At 58.0% G+C, this 13,196-nt stretch overlaps 1 protein-coding gene and 1 long non-coding RNA gene across 3 annotated transcripts in view; one reads left to right on the forward strand and one right to left on the reverse strand.

Moving 5' to 3' along the window:
• Nucleotides 1-6,823, forward strand: part of LOC118931048 (uncharacterized) — a 16,733-nt gene extending 9,910 nt beyond the window's left edge. The window contains exons 5-6 of one of the 2 annotated variants that reach the window (XR_008996093.1): nucleotides 2,768-5,909; nucleotides 6,506-6,823. This is a non-coding gene — a long non-coding RNA (uncharacterized LOC118931048). Of the gene's footprint in view, nucleotides 1-2,767; nucleotides 5,910-6,505 lie in introns of those variants that run through there. The other variant, XR_008996092.1, reaches the window with a different exon arrangement.
• Nucleotides 6,824-10,015: 3,192 nt separating this feature from the next.
• Nucleotides 10,016-12,798, reverse strand: GRINA (glutamate ionotropic receptor NMDA type subunit associated protein 1). Its single transcript, XM_036923175.2, has 7 exons — nucleotides 12,641-12,798; nucleotides 11,392-11,749; nucleotides 11,195-11,307; nucleotides 10,921-11,121; nucleotides 10,667-10,795; nucleotides 10,427-10,570; nucleotides 10,016-10,342 (listed from the first exon to the last, which is right to left on the reverse strand). Exons 2-7 carry the CDS (start codon nucleotides 11,723-11,725, stop codon nucleotides 10,193-10,195), a joined length of 1,071 nt encoding a protein of 356 aa, XP_036779070.1. The 5' UTR covers nucleotides 11,726-11,749; nucleotides 12,641-12,798; the 3' UTR covers nucleotides 10,016-10,192.
• Between the last annotated feature and the right edge of the window lie 398 nt (nucleotides 12,799-13,196).

A 13,196-nucleotide genomic window follows, 5' to 3' on the forward strand; every position in this document is an offset into this window, starting at 1 on the left:
ATAAAATATTAACTGGGTGCTCACTCTGTGCTAAGCACTCTTAGGACTGGACTTACATTTCCTTGATAATTTACAAGGTGAATTTTTCATCATGTTTCATAGCCATTTGTGCTTACTCTTCTGTGAAACGCCCATTGTGGTATCCACCGGGGAGTCTTCTCAGTCCACTAAACATCCAGCCCCCGGACAAGATAACCAGAGGCCACCCTTGGCACCCATCTGCTCAAAAGGGTAGGAATATAACTCACGAGCAGCAGAGATGTGCCTTTTTCTTTTTCTCTCTTTTTTTTTTTTAATTAAGGTTTCACATGAAAACACTGCATCCTATACTCACCCATAGTATCAAGTCCCCCCACGCCCACTGCCCATCAGCATAGGGAGATGCCACAGAGTCACTACTTGTCTTCTCTGTGCTGTACTGTCCTCCCTGTGACCCCACACACCGTGTGTGCTAATCATAACGCCCCTCAATCCCCTTCTCCCTCCCTCTCCACCCGCCCTCCCACACCCCTTCCCTTTGGTAACCTCTGGTCCCTTCTGGGAGTCTGTGAATCTGCTGCTGTTTTGTTCCTTCAGTTTTGCTTTGTTATACTCCACAAATGAGGGAAATTAAATCATTTCGTACTTGTCTTTTTCTGCCTGGCTTAGTTCACTTAGCCTAACACCCTCTAGCTCCATCCATGTTGTTGCAAATGGTAGGATTTGTTTTCTTCTTATGGCTGAATAATATTCCATTGTGTATACGTACCACATCTTCTTTATCCATTCATCTACTGATGGACACTTAGGTTGCTTCCATGTCTTGGCTATTGTAAATAGTGCTGCGATAAACATAGGAGTGCATATGCCTTTTTTGAATTGGGATCTTGTTTTCTTCTGGGAAATTCCTAGGAGTGGAATTCCTGGGTCAGATGGTATTTCTGTTTTTAGTTTTTTGAGGAACCTCCATACTGCTTTCCACATTGCTTGAACTGATTTGCATTCCCACCAGCAGTGTAGGAGGGTTCCCCTTTCTCCACATCCTCACCAGCATTTGTTGTTCCTTGTCTTTTGGATGTTGGCCATCAGTGAGGTGATATCTCACTATGGTTTTAATTTGCATTTCTCTGATGATTAGCAATGTGGAGCATCTTTTCACGTGCCTGTTGGTCATCTGAATTTCTTCTTTGGAGAAGTGTCTGTTCATATCCTCTGCCCGCTTTTTAATGGGGTTATTTGCTTTTTGGGTGTTGAGGCACATGAGTTCTTTATTTATTTTGGATGTTAACCCCTTGTCGGATATGTCATTTACAAATATATTCTCCCATACTGTAGGATGCCTTTTTGTTCCACTGATGGTGTCCTTTGCTGTACAGAAGCTCTTTAGTTTGATGTAGTCCCATGTGTTCATTTTTGCTTTTGTTTCACTTGCCCAAGGAGATGTGTTCAGGAAGAAGTTGCTCATGTTTATAATTCAAGAGATTTTTGCCTATGTTTTCTTCACAGAGTTTTATGGTTTCATGACTTACATTCAGGCCTTTGATCCATTTCAAGTTTACTTTTGTGTATGGGGTTAAACAGTAATCCAGTTTCATTTTCTTGCGTGTAGTTGTCCAATTTTGCCAACACCAGCTGTTGAAGAGGCTGTCATTTCCTCATTGTATGTCCATGGCTCCTTTATCATGTATTAATTGACCATATATTTTGGGGGTAGATATCCTGCAGGGCCTGTGGTTACAGACCACCGCAGGTGAGTTCAGACTGAGGGTACGTGTGGTAAAGGCAGTTCTGAGGGGACAGGCTAAGCACCCACCTGTAGCTCTGCCTGTACCTTGGCAGGTGACAAATACTAAGCAGTATAAATTGTCTGGGGGGCAAAAGGAAATTGGATAAACCCTACAGGAGTTGGAGAGGGTGGGCATCATAAAGCCCACTCATAGTCCTTTTAATTCCCCAGTGTGGCCAGTGAGAAAGCCAGACGGCTCCTGGCATATGACTGTGGACTACAGGGAATTGAATAAAGTCACACCCCCTTTGCATGCTGCTGTCCCCTCTATAGCAGATGTTCTGGACACCCTCAGCCAAGAGCTGGGAACGTATCATTATGCAGTAGACCTTGCTGATGCTTTCTTCTCTATTGACACAGGAAAGCCAGGAACAGTTTGCCTTCACGTGGGAAGGCCGGCAGTGGACATTCACTGTCCTTCCACAGGGATACCTCCACAGTCCCACCATCTGTCACGGACTTGTAGCCCAGGACTTGGCCACACGGAGGAAACCACAAACAGTGCAGTTGTATCACTACATTGATGATGTTATGCTCACATTTGATTCTCTTTCAGGTTTAGGAGGGGCAGTTCCTAGACTGTTGCAACGTCTGCAGGAAAAAGGATGGGCTGTGAACAGCACCAGGGTTCAGAGACCCGGTTTGTCTGTGAAATTCTTGGGGGTTGTCTGGTCAGGTAAAACTAAAGTTGTTCCTGAACCAGTTATAGAGAAGGTCCAGGCCTTCCCCACCCCTACCACTGGGGCAGTATTATAAGAGTTTTGGGGTCTTTTGGGCTACCAGAGAGTGTTTATCCTGCTCTTGGCACAAATTCTGAAGCCCTTATACCAGTGGGCACGAAAGGGCATCAGGTGGGACTGGGGTAGGACATGTGCAGCTGCTTTTACTGCTGCCAAGTGGGCAGTCAAGGCCATACAGGCCTTGAACATAATGGACTCACCAAGGCCCTGTGAGCTAGATGTTCTTGTAACCAAGGATGGTTAAGGATGGAGTCTTTGGCAGCCGCTTGAATAGACATGCCAACCCACTGGATTCTGGTCACAACTATGGAAAGGAGCAGAGGTCCGGTACACCTCAATAGAGAAGCAACTGGCTGCTGTGCACCACGCCTTGCTGCTGCGGAGCCCATTGCCGGAACAGCTCCAACCAAGGTAATAACCACTTATCTCATCGTGGGGTGGGTGCAAGACTGGACCCAAAGGCCATGGAGTGGTGTGGCACAGACATGTACACTGGCCAAATGGGGCGCATATTTACAGCAGTGCAGTGCCCTCTCTACTAGCTCCTTGAGTGGAAAACTCCAACTCTTATTGAGGCCAGTGACGTATACCAGTGGAAAGCAGGAAGAACTTGCTTTTGAGCCCTTGGTAGCCGAGACTCCTTATCAGGAGGGAAAAGCCCCTATACCTGAAGATGCTTGGTACACAGATGGCTCCAGTCATGGGCAGCCCCTGAAGTGGATGACTGTGGCTTTCCATCCCAAGACTGAGACAACATGGATGGAGGATGGAGAGGGGAAGAGCAGCCAGTGGGCTGAGTTGCGGGCAGTATGGCTCATGATCACCCAGGAGCCCTCCCCCATAGTTGTCTGCACTGACAGCTGGGCCGTCTATCGGGGCTTTACCCTATGGCTATCGACATGGTACCATGCCAACTGGATGGTTGGTCACCAGCCCCTTTGGGGGTGAGAGTTGTGGCAAGTCCTATGGGCCTCTGGCCAGACTAAGACTGTTACCGTATATCATGTGACAAGCCATTTGCCTTCAGCATCCCCAGGGAATGATGGAGCAGACACACTGGCCCCAGTGTGCTGGCTAGAAGGAAAGCCTGCCTCTGATGTGGCCCAATGGCTATACCAATGTTTGTTGCACACGGGGCAAAAGACAATGTGGGCTGTAGCCCATAGGTGGGGCTTGCCACTGAGCTTTGAAGAAGTCAGCAGAGCCCGGAAGGAGTGCCTTGTGTGCTCTGAGAGGGACTTACACCAAGTCCCACAGCAACATGGGACAATAGTAAGGGGGCCAATACCCCTCGTCAGGTGGCAGATACACTGCATTGGGCCTCTGCCCACATCAGAAGGATATCGGTATGCCGTGACTTGTGTGGACACAGTTACTGGCCTGTTTGTTGCTTTTCCTGCACATATTGCAGATCAGCAAGCCACCCAGAGGGGCCTGGAGCATCTCTTTGCAGCCTATGGCCGGCCGCAGGTGATTGAGATCAGTCAAGGCTCCCACTTTACTGGACATGTGTTGCAAGGATGGGCGCAATTAGGAATAAAGTGGAAGCTTCATGTGCCATATAATCCTACTGGGGCAGGCGTGATAGAGAGGCACAGCGGTTTGTTGAAATCTGGCCCGAAGTCAGACACCAATAGTCTACGGGGCTGGTCAGTTCGTTTATGGATGGTGCTGCAGCATTTGAATGAGAATCCCTGAAAAGGAGCCTTGAGCCCTGTGGATACACTCACACACCTTGCTGCCTCCCCTATATAACTGTGTGTGCAAACCAAAGAGGAGGGTATGGCCAGGAGAGCTGCCTTCTGCTGCCAGCCCCAACTGCACCAATTCCTGGAGACACTGTTGAATGGACCTGGCCTTGGACATTTCGACACATGGACCAGTGATGGCTGGCCCGTCTGGCACCTTGGGGAAAAGTCCTGGAAGATGGCCTCCTGTGTGTTCCTGGAGTAACAGCAGAGTGGCCCCCAAAGATCACTGTAGTGTACCCAGAACGTCTGGGAGGTAAGAGCATCTTGCAGAGAAGTTTTGTTTTATCTTTATGGCCAGTGCATGCACCTCCCATAGCCCTATATACTGACCCACCTGTAACTCCCACAGGGAATGGGGTGAAAGTCTGGTACACTAGACCAGGACGAGATCCCATTCCTGCCATTGTCCTGTCACAGGACCCCTCTCTTGCACGTATCCTACCTGATGGACAAGATTTGTCTATGCTGGTGTCATTAAAACATGTGTCTTCTTGCCCTGAAGGTTATTTTCTTCTACAGTCCTGTGGCCTGGATGCGCCCCTGGTGGCAGCTGCTGTGTGGTGATTGCTCTGAACTGCCTACCTGTTTAGCTAGTGACTGCCTGTGGGATGGGCGAGATATGGACTCCACCTGCATAGGGCTTTGACTCTAGGCAAAGCCTCCAGCTTGAGGATTATCGTAATTTTACTGCTGTTGCTATTGTATGTTATTAGCCTGATCACAATGCTTCTGTTTTCTCACCCAAGGGCCATTGCGGAAGAGGGGGAATGTGGAGATTGTGAGGCAAGATTTCTGGAGGGGTGGGCTGTGGGTAAAATTGCACTATTTCCAGAATGTCTCGTCTGGCTTTCGTGCATCTGCATATCAATTGGTGTTTCTCAGGGGTGGATAGAATTAGTTCATCTACATATCAATAGGTGATTACAAGGGCGTGGGAGGGTTTATCTGGACTGCAGAGGTTGGGTGGAGCTCTTTTCTGCTGCAGCCAGGTCAAGAGAGAGACGGGACCACTGCTTGTAAGAAATAAACGGGTTTCTTTTTTTTTTACTTTTAAAAAAATTTTGGTGTCATTAATATACAGTTACATGAGCAACATTGTGGTTACTAGATTCCCCCCATTATCAAGTCCTCACCACATACATAAACAGGTTTCTTAAACTTTATTTCTCCCTTTGACTGATTTTGGTTTCAGAGGTATTTTGCCCTGGGATTTTCCCTTGGAGTTACAGTATATTTAAAAGCTTAAAAGTATTTTATCTAGCAGTTTTATGCATTCAGAGTGGGGGTTTGGATCCCTGGTCAGACCACAAGTCTGGAAAGCATTTAAATGGGGAGTGACACCCCTCTTTGCTGGCAGTACTGGTGGTGGCTGGAGACTAAGGCTGTGGCCTTGAGCTGGCAGGAGGGCTCAGAGGGAGGGGCAGCCTGGAGATAGAAGCTGAGATGCCCCAGGGTCATGACAGCAGTGGGCAGGATTCTGCAGTAGAGAGGAGGATCTTGAGCCCAGTGCTCGAGTCCTCCCAGAACCAGAAGACTGCCGGGTACCAGCAAAAGCTGCCTGGTGGGACGGAGGACTGTGGAATGGAGCTGCTGCAAGAGAGTCTAAAGGTTGGGGAGTTGCCATGGCAACAGGGAGCGGTGGATGATGCCGAGGTGGGTCAGGGCGAGGACCCTGGAGGAAGAGGCAGTGTTCAGCAGTGAAGATGGTGCTGCACCAAGGATCTGGAGTGTGTGGGAGGGGTTGCTTGCCTTTGGGGCCCTCGGAAAGGTCTCCAGAGCCCTACAAGCCCCAGACAAAGGTGACGCTGAGAACGCTGGATGTCTGGGTGGGGCGCAGGCCTGCTACCTGGGAAGCAGTGTCTGGGCCCATGCGGAGGTGCTGCATGGCTGCGGCACTGGGGCCAGGCCTCCCTGCACCCCCAGGACCCCCATTCCAGGCCTCCCTGCCCCCTCCAGGCCTCCCATCCCAGGACTCCCCCCCCAGGACCCCCATCCGAGGCCTCCCTGACCCCCCAGTCCTCCCTGCCCCCCAAGGCTCCCCAGCCCAGGCCTCCCTGCCCCCCCAATGCCCCCCATCCCTGCCGCCTCCCAGGCCTCCCTGTCCCCCCAGGCCTCCCATCCCAGGCCTCCCTGACCCCCCAGGCCCTCCCGAGGCCTCCCTGACCCCCAAGGCTCCCCAGCCCAGGCCTCCCTGCCCCCCCAGGCCTCACCATCACTGCAGTCCTTTGCCAATCTTCCTGCCTTTACAGAAACTACTTCCAGGCTTCTCAGAGAAGATCCCAGCAGTTCAGCACTGCCCAAAAAGTAGAGTTCAGACTCAAGCTTTCCGTCCATGGCTGCCCACACCTGACTTTTTGATCACACAGCTCTCTCAGGCATCCTCTTTTTTCCACCTGGTTCTCCCAAATGTGACTCCACGCATTCCCCTGAGCTTTTGCTCCTGAAACGCCTCCCACCCCTGTGGAGGCTGAGCTGAGGTCCAGGAGTCTGCAGCTCACTTCCCCAGCCAGCTAAAGCCTGCGTGCCTCCTTGCCTGTAAAGCTCACGCATTCTATGGCCAACACCAACTGGGGCAGGCTGGCTGGGTGCTAAAGCTCACAGGTCACACACAGTCCCTGCTCTGAAGGTGCTTCCAGTTCAGAGAAGGCAAACAGCCCTGGTCAGTCGGAAGGCAGGTGGCCCCCCTGCTGGTATGAACTGAGCCAGCGCCCATGCTGGCCACTGCCCGTGATTCTGTACTGATGACGGTTGCTCTGCAGGGCAGGGAATGTCATGGAGCCGTGGACACTTTGTGTCACTTAAGCTTGAAAACAAGCATGGATTGAGTGATTCTTGTCAGTAAACATTTTTGATTGAAGAAAAAATTAGCCGTCTGTGGCCTTAGTAGTGAGCCGTGCCATCACCCTCCAGCGGGAGCCACTGGGTCTTCTGCTTGCTGTGGTGAGGCTGGCTGCACGCTGCGGGGGCCTTGGAGGGTAGGGGTGCCGTAAGGACTTGGTGTGTGATTTGGCTCTTTGGGGTGAACTGGAGAGGGGCAGGGAAGCAGGGCTTTGCTTTGGATCGGATGCTCTCAGGAAGGGGAGTCACCCTGCGTCTGAGTGTCTCTGCACATCTTCAGCAGGAGGCTGACTAGAGGCAGGCTGAGGCTGTCAATTGCAGAGGCAGCAGCCGCTCGGATGAGGCAGCACAGAGCATGTCAGTCCTTCTTACGGCCTGCACGAGCCCCGTGTTTGCGTTCGGACATGATCGTGGAAGGGCTTTGTTCCTGTCTGGTTCTTGTTGGGTCACAGAGGAGTCTTGTCTGATAATGGTGGTTTGTGAAATCATTTTTATTTCAAATGGTAGAACACCAGTGTCCATATCTGGGGTGCCAGGCCAGCTGCCAGCAACTCCGGGGCCTATATCTGGGGTGCCAGGCCAGCTGCCAGCAACCCCAGGGCCTAGCTGATAGGCCCAGGCCAGCCGCCAGAGGCTGCTTCCTTCTTCACCTGAGAAATCACGTGGCCAGCCTCGCCATCCCTGTGGCTCCGTCCAGCTTTGCGGGTCGGCGCCTTCTACACTCACCGCACCAGTCGGATGACAAGCTGCCCCACCTCCCCTCCCTGGTGGGACACGGCAGACGGCAGGCCCCCTCTGCAGTGCTGCTGGCCCCCAGCACGTGCGCCCCCAGCCTGTCTCGCGCGTCTCAGCAGCACCCCCCCCCCCCCTCCGTGCTTGCCTTTCCAATCGCCATTCTGTGGCTGGATTCATCTTCCTGAACAGAAGCCCAGCTTTGGTGCCTGCGAGCCCCCTTGGCTGACAGGACAGGTCTGAGCCCTCAGCAGTGCGTGTCCCTGGCCATTTCTCTCATGTTAGGGGTCTCTGTTCTACATCCCCGCCCCCGGGGCCTGGCCACGTCCAGACCCTGGCGGTCCCCAAGGAGCCCGCAAGCGTTGGCATAGCCAAGGGTTTGTCCTGGAGCAAACGCGGTCGGTGCACATCCTGTGGGGCAGCCCTCCTCAGCCCGTCCTCTCACTGACGTGCTCTCCAGCTGCCGGGCCTCCCCCTCGGTGGATCCTGGCGGGCCTGCGCCAAGCAGGTTCCTGCGCAGAGCACTGGGGGCGCGGTGCCCTGGGTGAGGAGCTGCACCTGCACAAGGGGGTGGCTGCCGAACGGGGGAGGTGGAGGGGACCTGTGTCGCCTTCCCAGTGCCCAGCACGTGAACAAAGCCCAGCGATTAAGGATAGTGTGCTGAGAGCAGGGCAAGGAGAACCCCAGGCAGGGGCCCGGGGGGCTGGGAAGGCACTGCACACCCCCATCCAGTGAAGTGGGCCCGCCTGTAGCCCAGGCTGTACAGGCTCAGGCCTAGGGTTGAGGGGCCAGGGGAGCATGGGAGGCCAGCTGGAGCGGCCAGTGGGCAGATGGCAGGGCCTGTGTGCCAGGCAGAGACTATGGACTTCATCTCACTGGCAACCACAGGGGGGTTTTCAGCAGCAGGGTGGTATGATCAGTTTTGGAAACACACCAGGTGGCTGAGCAGCGGGTTGGCAGAGGTGGGCTGACAGGTGAACACGAGGTGACCTCTGGAGGCAGGGGAAGGTGGGCAGGAAGGAAGGGTACAGCAGGACAGAGGAGAGAGGACCGCCATTCCCAGCCTGGATGGCTGGGCAGGTGGCACCCAGGAGCTCCCACAGCAGCAGGTTTGGCAGCCAGACCTGCTTTGGGCAGGTCCCAGCTGTGGTGCCTGTGCACCTGGGGGGGTGTTGGCTTGCAGCAGGCCCCTTCTCAGATGCTGGGGTGCAGGCCAGTTAAAGGAGCAGGGTGATGGGCTGGTGAGCAGGAGGTGGAGGAGCCCCAAGAGGTGGCCCTCAGGCCACGCTGGAGGGAGGGTGTGTAGGGGAAGAGCAGTGGGGACAGCAGGGTCCATGGGGCTCAGGAAGCCTGACAGGGCCGGGCCCCAGGGCAGAAGGACCAGTCTGTGGGGAAGGCGAGGATGTGGGCAGCTGACTGACCTGTGAACACACACCCTAGAGCCAACCGGTGGGTGGATGAGGGCAGAGTTGAGGCAGCACGGGCCCCAGGAGGACGTAGGCAAAGCTGGGGTGGCCACAGAAGGTCCTCGAGCTCTCCAGGAGGGCGGAGTGCTGTGCAGGACCTTTGTGGGAGCCCAGCCTGGGCATCGGGTTAGATGATTGGCTCCCTGGCAGACACCACGCTCAACGTCAGAGAACCTGCCCCTCTGGGAGTGCAGCCGTACCCCACCACGTGGCCGGGCGACTGCTGAAAGGGACTCGGAAGCGAGGTGGGGAAAGGAGGTGGGAGAGGAGTCACCACGGCCGCCGGCCCGCCTGCCCCTGCCCCTCCAGCGCCCTGATGATGCCCACAGCCCCACAAGGAACCTGCAGCAAGTGTGACGAGAACAGAGAGCAGAGGGTCCCATTTATTGGAACTTAGCAGAGGGAGAGAGAGGTGGCTCCCCCAGAAATGTCCCCATCCTCTCTGCCCTCAGGGCTCAGCACGCAGGGACCAGGCCCCCCCCCAGGTCCCCAAGAGGGCAGCCTTGCAGGGTGGGGGTGGGAAGAGAAGGGGGTGCTCTACGCCAGGCAGGGGAGCAGGGACAGTAGGGGAGACGTGCACCCTCACTTCTTGGCTCAATCCCTCTCCCCTGGGACCTGGTGTTGCCCCCAGACCCTGGAGTGGGGCTGGCAGACAGGGCTCATGCAACAGTGAGTGGGCAGGAGGTGGCACAGAAGCCCAGCCCTGCTGCCCTTTGCGGCACGTGAGGGCTGGAGGGGCTGTGCTGGCCAGAGCGGGAATGAACAGGAGTATCTGCAGTGTACACACACGAGGTCTGACGGGCCCGGGGATGGGGGAGAGGAGACACTGACAGCACTGCCAGCGGGGCCGGGGGCCAGAAGCCAGGGCAGCCACACCAGCTGAGTGGCGCCCCGCATGGGCTACTCCTTGGCACGGCCGATGATGGTGAGGATGTACAGGAAGATGTTGATGATGTCCGTGTACAGGTTCAGCGCGGCAAACACGTACTCTTCCGGGCTCAGGGACAGCTGCTTGTTCCCCAGCAGCAGCTGGGTGTCCACTGCCAGGAACTGGGGATGACAGCAGGGTGGCGCTGAGGGACAAGCCCTCCCGCCCACCAGAGGCCCACCCCGCGCCGCCCACCCCTCACTCACGCAGGTGAAGAGCAGAGCGCCAAGCGAGGCGTACACAATCTCCAGGATGCGGTTCCGGATGAAGATGCAGAGGATGGCAAAGATGACCAGCACCACCATGCTCACCAGGAGCACGCCCATGCACGAGGTGAAGTCGTAACGTGTCTGGGGGCACAGGAGGGACAGGAGGCCCTGGGTGCCAGCCCCCCCACAGGCCTCGGGGCCCAGGGGGACTGGCAGCCTGCCCGGCAGGCCCCTCACCTGCATGGAGAAGATGACGACCGTGAAGCAGACGGTCGTGGTGATGCCCACAGCCATGATGACGGCCTCGGTGTTGTAGAAGCCGGCGATCATGCCCACCATGTAGGACAGGCTGACGGTCAGGACTGACTGCAGGGAGATGGAGACAGGTATAGGGAACCGCTCACCGCCCCCACCCCCACTGTCGCACCAAAGAATGGGAGCGTGGGGTGGGGAGGCTGGGCCCCAGGGCAGGGCTCAGGTTTGGGGGTTACCAGTGCAACGAGGTTCCAGGGGTGCTTTCGCCGGAAGTCCCCACAGCAGCTGAGGACGATGAGCGAGATAAAGAAGACGGCATAGGAGACGTAGTAGGTCCATACGTTCTCCTGGACGAAGCCCTTCACCTCCCTGACGAACGTGAACACGGCCACAGTGGACAGAGTCACAGACAGCTGCACGGTCAGCACCAGGAATACCTGGGGAGGGAGCCGCCGGCTCAGCACAGCACCCGGCGCCGGGCCCCGGCCCAGGCCTCCCGCCGAGGCTCACCTTCCGGATGAAGGCCTGGCGGATGCTCTTGTCATCCCAGTTGGCGGCAGGGAAGTCCTGATTGTCATAGTAGGACGGGGGCCCCTCCTCGTGATAGTTCCCAGGATGAGGTGCTGAGGAGAGGGATGCGCTGGGTCAGTGCCCCGCGGGGGCACCTGGAGGCCCTGCCCTTCCCATGCCCGCGTCACACTACTCACAGCCAGGGTCCTGTGCCGGGAAGGCCTGTGGTTGTCCGTAGGGGTTGGGGGGAAAGGGGCTCTGTGGATATGGCCCCTGAGGGTAGCCCCCCTGCGGGTAGGGGCCCTGAGGGTAGCCCCCCTGCGGGTAGGGGCCCTGAGGGTAGCCCCCCTGGGGGTAGGAGCTGGGGCCCTGGGGATAACCTGGCTGGCCATAGGGGGCAGCCTGGAACGGGGGCTGTGGGTAAGGGACTCCAGGGTAAGGAGGCATGGAGGGCTGGGGCCCCCCAGGATATCCAGGGTTTAGGGGTGGATAGCTGTCTCCGGACACCAAGAAACTCTTTTCGTGGGGCATGGCCTCGGGTTCTGTGGTCTCCCCCTAGAGGAGAGAGAGAAAACAGCCCTGCGGTGACAGGTCCCCAGAACCGGCGGGGCGCCCGCCCCACCTGCTGCGGGGAGCCGGGACGGAAGGAGGGGATTCACGACCTTTGCCCCTGGCTGTCGGGAGCGCCCCTCCCTCCCACCCCCAGCCGAGAGGCTAGGGGAGTCGGGTGGGGACCGGGTGGCTGGGCGCCGGACTTCAAAAGGGGCCGCTCCAGGCCGGCCCCACAGATGGAGGAGGGGACCACTGTCAGCGTGTGGACTGGGGCTTTGGCAGGTTCTCAGAAGCCGCATCCGAGCTGGGGGCGCGGTCGGGGAGGTGTGGGGCTGCGCCCGGACCCCCCTCCGCAACCGCCCCTTAAGCCGCTTTCAGGGGCCAGAGCCGGCGGCTATTCCTAACGCAGGAAATCCCCACGCCATCTGTGACCAGCGAGAGCCCTGGGCCCCCTGCAGCCGCAGGCCCGCCAGTCCCTCCCTCCGCCGGGGGGTACGCCAGGAACAGCGGGATGCGGGGGTGTGTGGGGGATGGAGGCGACTAGAGGACGTGCGGGGGAACAAAACAGGCGTGAGGGCGAGGCGGGTGGGGGCGGCGGCCACGGGACCCGTACGGGGCCGAGGGGGGGGCCCTCCTGCCGGGTCGGGGGCGCTCCGGCCTTGGTGCCGCCACCGCCCCGGCGCGCCGCCCCCTCCTCCCGCTTGGCGCCGCGTGTCCGCGACCCCGGCCGCCGCCCTCAGCCCCGAGCGGGCCGCGCGCCCGGACCGGACCGGACGGACCGACTGACCCTCGGTGGCGCTGCTCGGCTGCGTAGGGTCAGCGCGGGAGCGGGGGCGGCGGCGGCCGGGCGGCTGAGCCTGTAGGCACCATGCTGGGCTCAGGTCGAGGACTCACCACGCGCGGGGGCGCCTCGGGACGGTGCGCACGGTGTCCGCGGTGCGGCCGCGCGGTCGATGGCCGCTGCGCCCGCGCCCGCAACCGCTCGGCGGCCGGTTCCGCTGGGCCTGCCCCTGCGGTTCTGGAGACGCAGCGCGGCCTTGTGACGAGGCGGGCCCGGGGCGGGGCCCGGCGGCGCGCGGCGGGGCTTGTGGCGGGAGGGCGGGGTCTGCCCCCGGAGCGGCGGCGAGGCCCAATGACGGGGCGGGGCTCGGGCCGAGCGGGCGGGCTGAGGGCGGGGCTCAGGCCGAGAGGGGCGGGGCCTGGCGGCTGAGGGGCGGGCGGGCTCGCAGTCTGGCTCCGCAGAATGCGGGCCTTCTCCTGGGTAGACCCTGCCATGTGCTGCCGCCGTCCCGTTGGCTCCTTTCGGAGCCTCAGGCCCGAGCTCCGAGTCCTGCAGGTCCGCCGAGGAGTGGGCTCGGGCCGTGGGGGCTGAAGACCCCTGGAAGCAGAGGTCTGGCATTGCCAGTTTGGTTCGGGGAGTTAAGAAATTTATTCCGAATTCTGATGTTTG

Source organism: Manis pentadactyla, chromosome 3 (genome assembly GCF_030020395.1).
Source record: "Manis pentadactyla isolate mManPen7 chromosome 3, mManPen7.hap1, whole genome shotgun sequence".
In the NCBI taxonomy this organism is placed as follows: domain Eukaryota; kingdom Metazoa; phylum Chordata; class Mammalia; order Pholidota; family Manidae; genus Manis; species Manis pentadactyla.

What these genes read in the sequence shown, in the direction of transcription:
- GRINA (XM_036923175.2), bottom strand. Translation starts at nt 11,725, where the DNA reads ATGCCCCACGAAAAGAGTTTCTTGGTGTCCGGAGACAGCTATCCACCC. An exon ending in CCCGGCACAGGACCCTGGCT is followed by an intron (nt 11,308 to 11,391) that starts GTGAGTAGTGTG and finishes CCCTCTCCTCAG; the next exon opens with CACCTCATCCTGGGAACTAT. An exon ending in CCTGGAACCTCGTTGCACTG is followed by an intron (nt 10,796 to 10,920) that starts GTAACCCCCAAA and finishes ATCTCCCTGCAG; the next exon opens with TCAGTCCTGACCGTCAGCCT.